The sequence below is a fragment of the Sinohyriopsis cumingii genome, chromosome 4 (genome assembly GCF_028554795.1).
Source record: "Sinohyriopsis cumingii isolate HCF-2022 chromosome 4, ASM2855479v2, whole genome shotgun sequence".
Classification (NCBI taxonomy): domain Eukaryota; kingdom Metazoa; phylum Mollusca; class Bivalvia; order Unionida; family Unionidae; genus Sinohyriopsis; species Sinohyriopsis cumingii.
Genome location: NC_142964.1, coordinates 108,631,254 through 108,647,058, shown reverse-complemented (window position 1 = coordinate 108,647,058; position 15,805 = coordinate 108,631,254). Strand labels below are relative to the sequence as shown.

The following is a 15,805-nucleotide window of genomic DNA, read 5'->3' as shown; positions in this document are numbered from 1 at the left end:
CTCTGAATCCTGCTTTTTCGGCTGTTTCTCAACCCAAATACAAAACTTTATACGAAAATAAACCAAATGCCATACCTTCCTTTGGCATTAGAATATCATCCAGCCTTGACACTACAAATATAGATCTTTCTAAAATTCAGAAAACGTCCATCTCCGAAACACCACCCTGGCTAATTGAACAACCAAAAGTACGTTTTACGCTACACGATGGAAAAAAATCCGAAACAAACCCTTCCGTATTCCACAACTCTTACCATGAACTCCTCACCGAAGTTAAAAACTGCACCAGAATTTACACTGATGGATCAAAGGATGAGGAAAAGGCTGCTGCAGCCTTTGTTTGTGGAAATCACACAACGCAAGTTCGCTTACCAAACAGAGCATCAATTTTTACAGCCGAAATCAGAGCAATAGACCTTGCTCTGCAACATATAGAAAAGAACCATATTTTAAACAGTATCATCTTCTCCGACTCGCTATCAGTAATCCAGTCTCTACACAATATAAAACTGGAGAACCCATTATTAAAATACATACTCTTCAAAAATACCGTAAATATTTACTCTAAACTCTGACTTTTATGCTATCACCTTGTGCAGTTTTATGCAATATATATACCATCCCATTTTAATACCTATTGATCATTTTTACATCTCCCGTTGAGCGGGAACCTTTATTTTGCACCGTTATCATCTTACCGTTTTTTAATTTCAACCATTTGTTCTTTTATATCGCTGGTCGATATAGGACCTTTTATAAGTTTTAAAAGATTATAGAAATAACACTTTGTTTGGCGCTAAATAGCCTAACAGTGCCGATGCGCCGTTAAAAATAAATCAATCAATCAATCAATCAATCTTTCGTCAGAAGTGGCAGGCATCATGGAATGATGCCGTGAATAACAAACTTCATGCAATCAAGCCAACTCTAGGAGAATGGACTCCTTCATACAGAGCCATGCGTAGGGAGGAGGTAGTCATTGCAAGAATCCGAATTGGTCATACTTATATCACCCACACCCACATACATAAAGGTGAAGACCCACCAAAGTGCGTTTCTTGCAATGAACCATTCACTGTCAAGCACTTCATGATAGAGTGCTATGACCTGCATCCTACTCGCGATCGTTATTACATTGTGCATGACATGAAATAACTTTTTGATATTATAAACATCACTCGTAATATAGACTTCCTGAAAGCCGTAAATATTTACTCAAAACTCTGACTTTTATGCTATCACCTTCTGCAGTTTTATACAATATATATACCGTCCCATTTTAATACCTACTCATCGTTTTTACATCTCCCGTTGATCGGGAAGCTTTATTTTGCACAGTTACCATCTTACGGTTTTTAGTTTCAACCAATTCTTCTTTTATATCGCTGGTTGATATAGGACCTTTATAATTTTTTAAAAAGTATACAAATTACATTTTGTTTGGCGCTAAATAGCCTAACAGTGTTGATGCGCCGTTAAAAAAATCAATCAACCAATCAATGAATTATCTAGTTCATAACGCCGTAGACTTATATTGTAAACTGTCAAAAGAAGAGCATTGCGTTCAGTGTGTTATTTCTCATAGGACGAACATAATGTGTCCCAGAAAAGCGCTCTGTTCCAATCACTGTTACATATCTAAATTGTCTTATCGTGTAAATTTTCCAACATTGAAAACCTTGAAGTCAAAATCTTATCATTGGAAGAAATATTAACAAAGTGATGTAATTCTAAGAAAATCTAATCAGGGTATTTATTTGTAAATAGAAGGAGCTTGAACTTTTTCACCGCTTTGCCACATGTGACTTTGGTTTCTTTTGGCTAAATATTTGTTCATAAAAGGACAAGGTCCAAAAGGTTTAAAAATGCGTCAGTGAAGCGTCCAAATATATGAATCTGAAATATACACATATAATCATGATAAAGTCTTTCAATTCTCAAAATTTCCATTCAACAGTTACTGCATTAAATGGATTCAGGAGATATCAATCAACAGGAGCAAGTTACAATCCGTTCTCCTAAAAGCGAGACCTTTCCTAATACCTCCCAATCTTGAAATGCTGACAAGACCGTTGAAACGTACCACATTCTCTCTCATCAGAGTCGTCAGGGCAATGTTTGTCAAGGTCGCATCGATATGACGCAGGTATGCATTGACCACTGTCACACCGAAACTTATATGTAGGGCAAGTATGGTCATCTGAAATAAATGAAAAGAAGATTATTATTCGAACTTTATTTACGTTTTTGTTTTTGTAAAACATGACCTTTTGGGGATACAACTAATTTTGAATTAGCTCAGATTTACTTATTATTATTAAATATTGTCGCATTTCCTGCCACTTGTTTAAATTAAAGGTAAATTCCCAGTAAATAAATAATTAGAGCTGTTATAGAATAGTTAAGATTCCTCCAGCTTGAATTTTCATTTAATGCCTTAACGTTTCTAAAATGCGAGCGAATCCGTATATCCCAAAAACTATTGGGACTCACAATTTGTTTCTCTTTTGAGAGCCTTTTTCACATTTGAAAAGAAGAGTCTTTCTGACTGATTATGTAAGAGAAGGGTTAGATACACAGAGATAATGAAAATAGAAAGAATGTGTGGTTATGAGTGCATATATGTAAGTGTGTGTAATAGTGGATAAAGTTAAGAAAGATGTTATTGTACTATATATTATTTTGACTACATGCATTTTATGAAGAATTACCTGAACAATATATGTTTAAGACCATCAGCTAAAGACCAATATATTCTTTTACTTTAAATGCCGTCTTTATTGCCATTTCGGCCACAATTCAAAGATGTTTTCAGTTCCAGATATCATTCTCTTAGTTATTTCAATCGCTAGTATGTGGCATGTATCACAAATTTCATAAACGTTTATATTTGCATCAGACCGAGTTTAAAACTTTTTAATGTCCTCGATGTATAAAAGTCGCGATTGTATCGAACCAAAGACGGTAACTTTATAAGTCGTAATAGGATCGTTGTCTGTTTTGGATTCTTCAATATAGTATCTCAAACGTCATACCACTCAAAAGAAATAGAATATTGGAACAATTCTGATTACTTTGACAGGCACACACACACACACACACACACATATACGCACACATTTTTTGCGTCCTTGTTTGACAGATCAGGCCACTACAGCACTGGTTAATTGTCATTAATCTAGTATATAGTGTGTCAGGAATTTCTTAAACAAATATATTTCAAAATTTCTACTGAGCTTCCCTTTCTTATCAGCATTTTTCAAGGTAAAATCTTCCCCCTGCGGGTCCGGTGTTGTAGAATTGGCGCGACGTACCTCGCTACGTGTCGTAAAAGGTGACTAAGTAGAGGCAACCTGTTTACCGTGGGTTGCGTCCCGTGTCGGGGGAGGAAAAGATCCTGGTAGTTGAGCAGAGGCTTTCAATGCAATACACTACTTTAGCCTCTACTTCTCTTAGACGGGTGGTCGGGATGGGCCCGGTTCCGACAAATCGGCTCTTCACGCCGAGCCCTAGGAAGTCTTTATTTACTCTCTCACCTTCTTTACCTCTCTCCTTGTATCTCTCTTTATAGCACCGTTGCCTTTATATTCTCTTCCTTTATCTTTCCCTTTCCCAAGTCTTAGAAGACTTCCTAGAAGGCTGTGGCTTAACCGGTCAAATGGGGATTAATTTTACCGACCTTAGAAATTGGCGACTTCAGGGTCAATCAAAGGTAATTTTATCAACTGGGTATGGCATCTGTGTATTCCTGGCACTTGAAAAGTGTCCCCTTGTTGGGCTCCTTGGTGGGTGGGGAGCACGGGTGCTCAATTTTAATAAAGCCAAGATGGAAAATCAAAAAAATCAAAACAAACGAACCAAAACTGGAACTGATTCAGATGATGAACCATATTGTGTGGAATTCTTTCCTCGCTTCATGGTCATCCAAGCAAAAGACGAAACAAAATCCCTAGACACACTATCGCCACTTATAGTCGAAAAGACTATACTTGGATTAGTCGGCAGACCCCAAAGCGTTAAAAAACTAAGATCAGGTGGTCTGCTTGTGGAATGCGAAAGTAAAGCACATACTGAGAACATCCAAAAAATTAAAATATTTCATGACATTCCAGTGTTTCGCACACACATCACTTAATACATCAAAAGGCGTCAAAAGGCGTCATTTGTTGCCGTGACCTAGCTGGTGTCAGCGACAAAGAAATCGTCGAGGGCATGAAAAATGAAAGTGTCACTGCAGTCCGTAGAATTCGTATCAAACGAAACAACCATCTGCAGGACACCAACACCATTATTCTCACCTTTAACAAACCAACGGTATCTAAAGTTGTCAAAGTTGGCTTCCTACAAGTTAAGGTTGAGATAAATATACCCAATCCTCTCCGATTCTACAAATGTCAAAAATACGGTCATCATGAAGACCGATGCTCCAGAAGCCAAATATGCGGCCGATGTGGAGACCCCTCTCACCGGGAATCCGAGTGTAAAGCCAGTCCACATTGCGTAAACTGCGGAAAGGAACACCATGCTAATCCAAAGGAATGTGACACATGTAAACAGGAGAAGGAAATTCAGAGGGTTAAATACACATCCAACATCCTCTATCCAGAGGCTAGGAAGCTTGTACAAGTTAGAACATCACTTCCATTCCCATCCTTCTCGGCTGTAGTGAAAGGCAGCCAAAGAGCAACCAAAGACGCCCAAACTCAAACAGATCAAGCTGAATCCCATTCCGCAGCCAAAGAGCAACCAAAGACGCCCAAACTCAAACAGACCAACCTGAATCCCATTCCGACTCAAACATCCCGTACTACAAACCCCAGAAAAATTCAACATCGATGCAAACAACATTCAACAATACTCCACCACCAAGATCACCAAACAGTAAGAAAAAGTTGCAAACAAATAGGCAGCAAAAGGGGTCTGATGACCCCATAAAGCTGCACAATAGGTTTGGAGACTTAGAGGACATGGATGGAGAAGAATCCGCTCCATGTCTTCAAGGTGGCTCCAGATCTAACAACAAAAAATACACCCCCGTACTTCCTCCAGAGAAATAACCAAACAGATTGCCTCCGCGAAAGGTCTAACCTAGCTCCAGAATCTTTAATATAAAGTTGTAATGAAGAACACCATCTTACAATGGAACTGTAGAGGACTTAAAGCCAACTACCATGCTATTCTTCTGCTTTTAAACGAACATGATCCTGCTGTACTATGTCTTCAGGAAACATTTTTAAAACATACGGATAACATCACACTTAAAACCTACTCCCTGTTTAACAACTACTCACAAAATGTTGACAGGGCCTCAGGAGGAGTCTGTTATTGTGAACAACAGCGTCCCTCATAGCATCATCCCTTTAAACACAAATTTACAAGCCATTGCTGTAAGCATCACTCTTCATCGAGTGATTACATTTTGCTCTATTTACTTACCACCAAACACTAACCTAGTACCAAACGAACTCGACAATCTTGTTCAACAGCTTCCCGCACCCTTTGTTTTACTCGGGGATTTTAATGCCCATAACATTTTATGGGGATCAAATCATATAAGTGACAGAGGTCACAAAGTTGAAGACTTTATTTCTAGACACGATCTGTGTCTATATAACACCAAAACACCGACATATTTACACCCAGCAACGGGTACATTCACATGCATCGATTTGACAATTTGTTTTCCTTCGCTGCTTTTGGACTATGAATGGAAGGTCGCTGATGACCTTCACAGCAGCGATCACTTCCCAATCTCCCTTATAAAGAATAATTCTACAATTGAAGAAGTAATTCCACAATGGAATTTAAAGAAGGCCGACTGGGCCAAGTTCGAAACACTCTGTACAACTAGGCTGAATGAGGATACAGTTTTCAATGTTGACGACCCCATTCAGAACTTTACATCTATTTTAACAGACATTGCAGAAGAATCTATCCCCAAGTCCTCAACAAACTGTAAAAGAACCCTAAAACCTTGGCTCACTAAGGAATGTAAGGAAGCCATACAGCAACGCCGAGAAGCCTTAAAAAAATTTAACAATCATCCGACGCCCGAACATTTAAGTAAATATCGTGTTCTCCGGGCCAAAGCTCGCCGCACAATCAAAGAAAGTAAACGAGCATCATGGATGAAATATGTTTCCTCTTTAAACTCTCGATCCTCAGTTAAGAAAGTTTGGGACACGATCCGCAAAATAAACGGAAAGAGAAAACAGAATTCTTTCCGATATCTGAAACTGAACAATAACAATTTTAGCTGAAAACGTGACATAGCACATGTACTTCCTGATACATTCTCTAAACATTCCTCATCATCTAATTATTCCGAAGCCTTCCAAAAATTGAAAACTCAAAAAGAAAAGTCACGTTTTAAATACACATCCAACAACTCGGAAAGCTACAACCAACTGTTTTCACTATCAGAAGTTATGGAGGCTTTAGACAAGGCCCATGATAGTTGCGCTGGGCCTGACAAAATACATTACCAGTTTTTAAAACATCTTCCAGAATCATCTTTAACATCTCTGTTGAAACTCTTCAATGATTTATTGATTACTGGTAACCTACCTAAAATATGGAAAGAAGCAAAAGTAATACCATTTCCCAAACCCGGTAAAGATAGCGAACATCCTACCAACTATCGACCTATTGCACTCACAAGCTGCATGTGCAAAACAACAGAACGTATGATCAATTCTCGGCTTGTATGGTACCTGGAAACTAACAATTTAATATCTCCTTTCCAAAGTGGCTTTCGTTATGGACGGAGCACCAGCGATCATCTGGTTAGACTAGAAACATTCATCCGCGATGCATTTGTCAAAAAAGAACATTTATTAGCAGTTTTCTTTGATTTAGAAAAGGCCTATGACACAACATGGAAGTACGGGATACTAAAAGACCTGCACGATCTAGGTCTAAAAGGCCGTCTGCCCTCTTTCATATCCAACTTTCTCTCCGACAGAGAATTCAAGGTACGTGTGGGCTCTATTCTCTCAGATGTGCACGAGCAAGAGATGGGTGTGCCCCAGGGCAGTATTTTATCTATGACACTTTTCAATATCAAAATTAATAACATCACCAAGTGTTTGACTCCTGGTGTGGATTGTTCACTATATGTTGATGATTTTCTCATATGTTATCGGTCAAAGCACATGCATACAAATGAAAGACAACTACAGCAAAATATCAACAAGATTCAGAATTGGGCTAGTAGAACGGCTTCAAATTCTCGAAATCAAGAACGGTATGCATGCATTTCTGTCAATTACGAAGACTCCACGATGAACCTAAACTCACGCTGGACGGAACACTTATTCCAGTTGTTGAGGAAACAAAATTTTGGGGTATTATCTTTGACAGAAAACTGACTTTTATTCCACACCTAAAAAACGTGAAAGCCATATGCTTAAAAGCACTTGACCTACTTAAAGTAGTAGCGCACACTGACTGGGGTGCTGATACAAAAGTCATCCTGAATTTATTTACGACGATTATTTGCTCCAAACTAGACTATGGTTGCGTTGTGTATGGTTCAGCCCGAAAGTCATATCTTAAAATCTTGATCCAATTCATCATCAGGGAATAAGACTGGCTCTGGGAGCATATAAAACATTACCGTGTGAAAGCCTTCTAGCTGAGACGAATGAGCCACACCGTTATCGCGTCGTAGAGAAATGCTTTCCGCACAGTATGCTCTCAAATTAAAATCAAACCCTCTGAATCCTGCTTTTTCGGCTGTTTCTCAACCCAAATACAAAACTTTATACGAAAATAAACCAAACGCCATACCTTCCTTTTGCATTAGAATATCATCCAGCTTTGACACTATAAATATAGATCGTTCTAAAATTCAGAAAACGTCTATCTTCGAAACACCACCCTGGCTAATTAAACAACAGAAAGTACGTATTACGCTTCACGATGGAAAAAAAAATCTGAAACAAACCCTTTTGTCTGCCACACTTCTTACCATGAACTCCTCACCGAATTTAAAAACATCACTAGAATTTACATGATGGATCAAAGGATGAGGAAAAGGCTGCTGCAGCCTTTGTTTGTGGAAACCACAGAACGCAAGTTCGCTTACCAAATGGAGCATCAATTTTTACAGCCGAAATCAGAACAATAGACCTTGCTCTGCAACATATAGAAAAGAAACATATTTTAAACAGTATCATCTTCTGCGACTCGCTATCAGTACTCCAGTCACTACACAATAGAAAACTGGAGAACCCATTATTGAAAAACATACTCGTCAAAAATACCGAGCTGAGTGTCTCCCACAATATAATATACTGTTGGTTACCTAGCCACATTGGTATTAAAGGTAACGAAAAAGCAGATCGCACTGCTAAAAAGGCCCTTACTCAAGAACCATCCGATGTTAAAATACCATATACTGATTTGAAACCTAGTATCAGAAAGTTCTTTCGTCAGAAGTGGCAGGCATCATGGAATGATGCCGTGAATAACAAACTTCATGCAATCAAGCCAACTCTAGGAGAATGGACTCCTTCCTACAGAACCATTCGTAGGGAGGAGGTAGTCATTGCAAGAATCCGAATTGGTCATACTTATATCACCCACACCCACATACTAAAAGGTGAAGACCCACCAGAGTGCGTTTCTTGCAATGAACCATTCACTGTCAAGCACTTTATGATAGAGAGCTTTGACCTACATTCTTCGCGCGATCGTTATTACATTGTGCATGACATGAAAGAACTTTTCGATACTATAAATATCACTCGTAGTATAGAGTTCCTGAAAGCCGTTCATATTTACTCTAAACTCTGACTTTTATGCTATCACCTTGCGCAGTTTTAAGCAATATATATACCGTCCCATTTTAATACCTTTTCATCTTTTTTCATTAACATAGAACATTTACATCTCCCGTTGATCGCGAAGCTTTATTTTGCACCGTTACCATCTTACCCTTTTTAATTTCAACCATTTGTTCTTTTATATCGCTGGTCGATATAGGACCTTTTATAAGTTTTAAAAGATTATACAAATAACACTTTGTTTGGCGCTAAACAACCTAACAGTGCTAATGCGCCGTTAAAAATCAATCAATCAATCAATCAATCAAGGTAAAATCATGTTTCGGTGTACAGAGATGAGGCTTTGAATTTGCAGCATTAAAGAAAGAAAGTATCGGGAGTTAAATCAAATTTGGTCCTGCATGTATGCCAGTGTTTTGAGGTTTTGGTTGTGAGGGGTTTCACTATATTGTCGTTATATCTCTCTGAAAAAGACTAAAATGACCATAAGATCAAGGATTGAGGATGGAAAGACTCAGTTGTAAAATTCAGCTACTAAGGATATGATTGGAATAGTTCGTATGAAATAATTATGTTTTCATGGAAGAAGGAAAAACTTGCAGACAGTGAAATGAGGAACAATTCCAAACAATAAGAACCACCAAAGGAATTTTGGGAGACTTGTGTTGGTATGTTTAATGAATGAAAAATGGACTAAGACCATCAGTTACGGAGCAATATATACTTTTACCGTAAGTGCCGTCTTTATAGCCATTTCGCCACCATTCAAAAACTGATTTCATGTCCTGATATCATAATGTCAGTGATTTCAATCGTTATTATGTGGCATGGATCACAAATTTCATACATGTTTATATTTGCATCATACCGAGTTTAAATTGTTTTAATGTCCTTCATGCCACCCATCAAGAAATAGAATATTGAAACAATATTGATTAGTTGGACACACACGCACACACAAACACACACAGACACACACACACATATAAAATTATATATATATATATATATATATATATATATATATATATATATATATATATATATATATATATATATATATATATATATTTATATATATGAACATGCATGGATTTAATAATAAATCCAGTTCTACTTCGTTTCGTTTGTCTACTATTTATTTTCTCATTAATCTTCGCTCACTGACGCTTCTTTAGTTCAACATATATCAACAGGTTTACAAATTCAACTTAAACTCAGCCAATTATGGAATGGCACCAAATTTCATGACATCATTAACATAATATACTTGATTATCTAGTTCATAACGCCGTTGACGTATATTGTAAACTGTCATAAGCAGAGCATTGCGTTCAGAATGTTATTTCTCATAGGACGAACATAATGTGTCCCTCAAAAGAATTATGCTACAATCCTGTTACATATCTAAATTGACTTATCGTGCAAATTTTCCAACATTCAAAACTTTGAAGAGAAAATCTTATCATTGTTAAAAATATTAACAAAGTGCTGTAATTCTATGAAAATCTAATCACGGTATTTATATGTAAATAGAAGGAGCTTTTGCTGTTTCACCGCTCTGCCACATGTGACTTTGGTTTCTGTTGACTAAATATTTGTTCATGAAAGGACAAGGTCCAAAACGTTCAAAAATGCGTCAGTGAAACGTCCAAAGATATGAATCTGAAATACACACATATATCCATGATAAAGTCTTTCAATTCTCAAAATTTCCATTCAATAGTTGCTGCATTAAATGGATTCAGGAGATATCAATCAACAGGAGCAAGTTACAATCCGTTCTCCTAAAAGCGAGACCTTTCCTAATACCTCCCAATCTTGAAATGCTGACAAGACCGTTGAAACGTACCACATTCTCTCTCATCAGAGTCGTCAGGGCAATGTTTGTCAAGGTCGCATCGATATGACGCAGGTATGCATTGACCACTGTCACACCGAAACTTATCTGTAGGGCAAGTATGGTCATCTGGAATAAATGATAAGAAGATTATTATTCGAACTTCATTTACGTTTTTGTTTTTGTAAAACATGACCTTTTGGGGATACAACTAATTTTGAATTAGCTCAGACTTACTTATTATTATTAAATATTGTCGCAATTCCTGCCACTTGTCTAAATTAAAGGTAAATTCCCAGTAAATAAATAATTAGAGCAATTGTAGAATAGTTAAGATTCCTTCAGCTTAAGTTTTCATTTAATGTCTTAACGTTTCTAAAATGCGAGCGAATCCGTATATCCCAAAAATTATTGGGATTCACAATTTGTTTCTCTTTCGAGAGTCTTTATCACAGTTGAAAAGAAGTCTCTTTCTGACTGCTTATTTAAGGGGAGAGTGAGACACACAGAGATAATGAAAATACAAAGAAGGTGTGGTTATAAGTGCTTATATGTCAGTGTGTCTAATAATGGATAAAGTTAAGAAATATGTTATTGTACTTTATATTATGTTGACTACACGCATTTTATGAAGAATTACCTGAACAATATATGGTAAAGACCATCAGCTAAAAGCAATATATTCTTTTACTTTAAATGCCGTCTTTAATGCCGTTTTCTCCACAATTCACAACTGTTTTCAGGTCCTGATATCATTATCTCAGTTATTTCAATCGCTAGTATGTGGCATGGTTCACAAATTTCATAAACGTTTATATTTGCATCAGACCGAGTTTAAAACTTTTGAATATCCTCGATATATACAAGTCGCGATTGTATCGAACCAAAAACGGTAAGTGTATAAATTGTAATAGGATCGTTGTCTGTATTGGATTCTTCAATATAGTATCTCAAACGTCATACCACTCAAAAGAAATAGAATGTTGCAACAATATTGATTACTTTGACACACACACACACACATTTTCCGCGTCCTTGTCTCACAGATCAGGCCACTACAGCACCGGTTAATTGACATTAATCTGTTATAGAGTGTGCCAGGAATTTCTTAAACAAATTTATTTCCAAATTTCAACTGTTGTTCACTTTTTATAAGTATTTTTCTAGGTTAGAGCTTGTTTAGATGTACAGAGGTGAAAATTTGACTTTGTAGCAGAGGAAAAGGATTATATTAAAGAAGGAAAGCATCGGGAGTTAAATCAAATTCGGTCCTGCGTGTATGCTAGTGTTTTGAGGTTTCGGTTGTGAGGGGTTTCACTATATTGTCGTTATATCTCTCTGAGAAAGACAAAAAGGACCATAAGATAAGGCTTGGAAGATCGACAGACTGAGTTGTAAAATTCAGCTACCAATGATATGATTGGAGTGGTTCTTATACAATATTTATGTTTTCATGCAAGAAGGAAAAACTTGCAGACAATAAAATGAGGAACTATTCCAGACAATAAGCACCACCAAAGGAATTTTGGAAGACTTGTGTTGGTATGTTTAATGAATGAAGAAGAGACTAAAACCATCAGTTACGGAGCAATATATTATTTTGCTTTAAGTGCTGTCTCTATAGCCATTTTTTACCATTCAATAAATGATTTCATGTCCTGATATCATTATGTCAGCGACTTCAATCGTTATTATGTGGTATGGATCACAAATTTCATACAAGTTTATATTTGCATCATACCGAGTTTAAACTTTTTAATGTCCTCGATTTATTAAAATTCGCGAATATATCGAACCAAAGCCGGTAACTGTCTAAATTGCAATAGGATCGTTGTCTGTTTTGGTTTCTTCAATATAGTATTTCAAACTTCATGCCACCCATCAAGAAATAGAATATTGAAACAATATTGATTACTTTGACACACACACAAACACCACATATATAAATGTATGAACATGCATGGATTTAATAATAAATCTATTTCTGCTTCGGTTTGTTTGTATGCTACTATGTTCTCGTTGGTCGTCCCTCACTGACGCTTCCTTAGTTCAACATATATAAACAGGTTTACAATTTCAACTTGAAATGCGCCAAGTATGGAATGGCACCAAATTTAGAATAATTAGTATATCACTGAAGAAACAATAACATTGTCTCTTGCTCTGAATCATTTTGTCACAAAAAAGACAATTGTGATATCTGCCATTGCACATATCAAAGCTTGATTGTATTATCATTTGAGTATATATTATAAAAAACGGCTCTATTTCATAATTTAAAAGCTATTGTTCTCCATTTGAGTTTGCATTGCCATTTGATTCCTTGTAGGAAACACCTAAGTGGAATTAAACTCAAAATATTCATACGGTTCATAACATCATTAGCCGCATATGCAACATAACCTTTTCATTACATTAGTTTGATATGCGTCATTACCTAATTCGTTACATCATTAATCTTAATTGCAGCATTGCAAGTTTATGACATCACTACTCTGAATGCTTCTTTTCATTTTTCATTACATCTTTAGACTAATATACGTTATTACCAATTTCATGACATCATTAACATCATATTTTTGATTATCCAGTTCATTACGCCGTTGACTTATATTGTAAACTGTCATAAGAAGAGCATTGCGTTCAGAATGCTATTTCTCATAGGACGAACATAATGTGTTTCTGAAAAGTACTATGCTACAGTCACTGTCACATTTCTAAATTGTCTTATCGTGTAAATTAAGCAACATTGAAAACCTTGAAGACAGAATCTTATCATTGTAAGAAATATTAACAAAGTGATGTAATTCCAAGAAAATCTAATCAAGGTATTTATATGTAAATAGAAGGAGCTTGAATTGTTTCACAGCTTTGCACATGTGACTTTGGTTTCTTTTGACTAAATATTTGTTCATTAAAGAACAAGGTCCAATAAGTTCAAAAATTCGTCAGTGAAACGTCCAAAGATATGAATCTGAAATACACACATATATCCATGATAAAGTCTTTCAATTCTCAAAATTTCCATTCAACAGTTGCTGCATTAAATGGATTCAGGAGATATCAATCAACAGGAGCAAGTTACAATCCGTTCTCCTAAAAGCGAGACCTTTCCTAATACCTCCCAATCTTGAAATGCTGACAAGACCGTTGAAACGTACCACATTCTCTCTCATCAGAGTCGTCAGGGCAATCTTTGTGAAGGTCGCATCGATATGACGCAGGTATGCATTGACCACTGTCACACCGAAACTTATCTGTAGGGCAAGTATGGTCATCTGGAATAAATGATAAGAAGATTATTATTCGAACTTCATTTACGTTTTTGTTTTTGTAAAACATGACCTTTTGGGGATACAACTAATTTTGAATTAGCTCAGACTTACTTATTATTATTAAATATTGTCGCATTTCCTGCCACTTGTCTAAATTAAAGGTAAATTCCCAGTAAATAAATAATTAGAGCAATTGTAGAATAGTTAAGATTCCTTCAGCTTAAGTTTTCATTTAATGCCTTAACGTTTCTAAAATGCGAGCGAATCCGTATATCCCAAAAATTATTGGGATTCACAATTTGTTTCTCTTTCGAGAGTCTTTATCACATTTGAAAAGAAGTCTCTTTCTGACTGCTTATTTAAGGGGAGAGTGAGACACACAGAGATAATGAAAATACAAAGAAGGTGTGGTTATAAGTGCTTATATGTCAGTGTGTCTAATAATGGATAAAGTTAAGAAATATGTTATTGTACTTTATATTATGTTGACTACACGCATTTTATGAAGAATTACCTGAACAATATATGGTAAAGACCATCAGCTAAAAGCAATATATTCTTTTACTTTAAATGCCGTCTTTAATGCCGTTTTCTCCACAATTCACAACTGTTTTCAGGTCCTGATATCATTATCTCAGTTATTTCAATCGCTAGTATGTGGCATGGTTCACAAATTTCATAAACGTTTATATTTGCATCAGACCGAGTTTAAAACTTTTGAATATCCTCGATATATACAAGTCGCGATTGTATCGAACCAAAAACGGTAAGTGTATAAATTGTAATAGGATCGTTGTCTGTATTGGATTCTTCAATATAGTATCTCAAACGTCATACCACTCAAAAGAAATAGAATATTGCAACAATATTGATTACCTTGACACACACACACACACACACACACACACATTTTCCGCGTCCTTGTCTCACAGATCAGGCCACTACAGCACCGGTTAATTGACATTAATCTGTTATAGAGTGTGCCAGGAATTTCTTAAACAAATTTATTTCCAAATTTCAACTGAGGTTCCCTTTTTATAAGTATTTTTCTAGGTTAGAGCTTGTTTAGATGTACAGAGTTGAAAATTTGACTTTGTAGCAGAGGAAAAGGATTATATTAAAGAAGGAAAGCATCGGGAGTTAAATCAAATTCGGTCCTGCGTGTATGCTAGTGTTTTGAGGTTTCGGTTGTGAGGGGTTTCACTATATTGTCGTTATATCTCTCTGAAAAAGACAAAAAGGACCATAAGATAAGGGGTGGAGGATCGACAGACTCAGTTGTAAAATTCAGCTACCAATGATATGATTGGAGTGGTTCTTATACAATATTTATGTTTTCATGCAAGAAGGAAAAACTTGCAGACAATAAAATGAGGAACTATTCCAGACAATAAGCACCACCAAAGGAATTTTGGAAGACTTGTGTTGGTATGTTTAATGAATGAAGAAGAGACTAAAACCATCAGTTACGGAGCAATATATTATTTTACTTTAAGTGCTGTCTCTATAGCCATTTTCCACCATTCAATAAATGATTTCATGTCCTGATATCATTATCTCAGCGATTTCAATCGTTATTATGTGGTATGGATCACAAATTTCATACAAGTTTATATTTGCATCATACCGAGTTTAAACTTTTTAATGTCCTCGATTTATTAAAATTCGCGAATATATCGAACCAAAGCCGGTAACTGTCTAAATTGCAATAGGATCGTTGTCTGTTTTGGTTTCTTCAATATAGTATTTCAAACTTCATGCCACCCATCAAGAAATAGAATATTGAAACAATATTGATTACTTTGACACACACACACACACCACATATATAAATGTATGAACATGCATGGATTTAATAATAAATCTATTTCTGCTTCGGTTTGTTTGTATGCTACTATGTT

General features: G+C 36.1%; 1 protein-coding gene across 1 annotated transcript in view; it reads right to left on the bottom strand.

The window, feature by feature from the left end:
- Nucleotides 1-15,805, bottom strand: part of LOC149801855 (uncharacterized) — a 152,898-nt gene that overhangs the window by 119,955 nt on the left and 17,138 nt on the right. The window contains exons 7-9 of the mRNA XM_089956860.1: nucleotides 13,791-13,907; nucleotides 10,642-10,758; nucleotides 2,084-2,200 (exon numbers count right to left, since the gene is read on the bottom strand). Coding sequence (XP_089812986.1) covers nucleotides 2,084-2,200; nucleotides 10,642-10,758; nucleotides 13,791-13,907 — 351 coding nt within the window. The remainder of the gene's footprint in view (nucleotides 1-2,083; nucleotides 2,201-10,641; nucleotides 10,759-13,790; nucleotides 13,908-15,805) is intronic.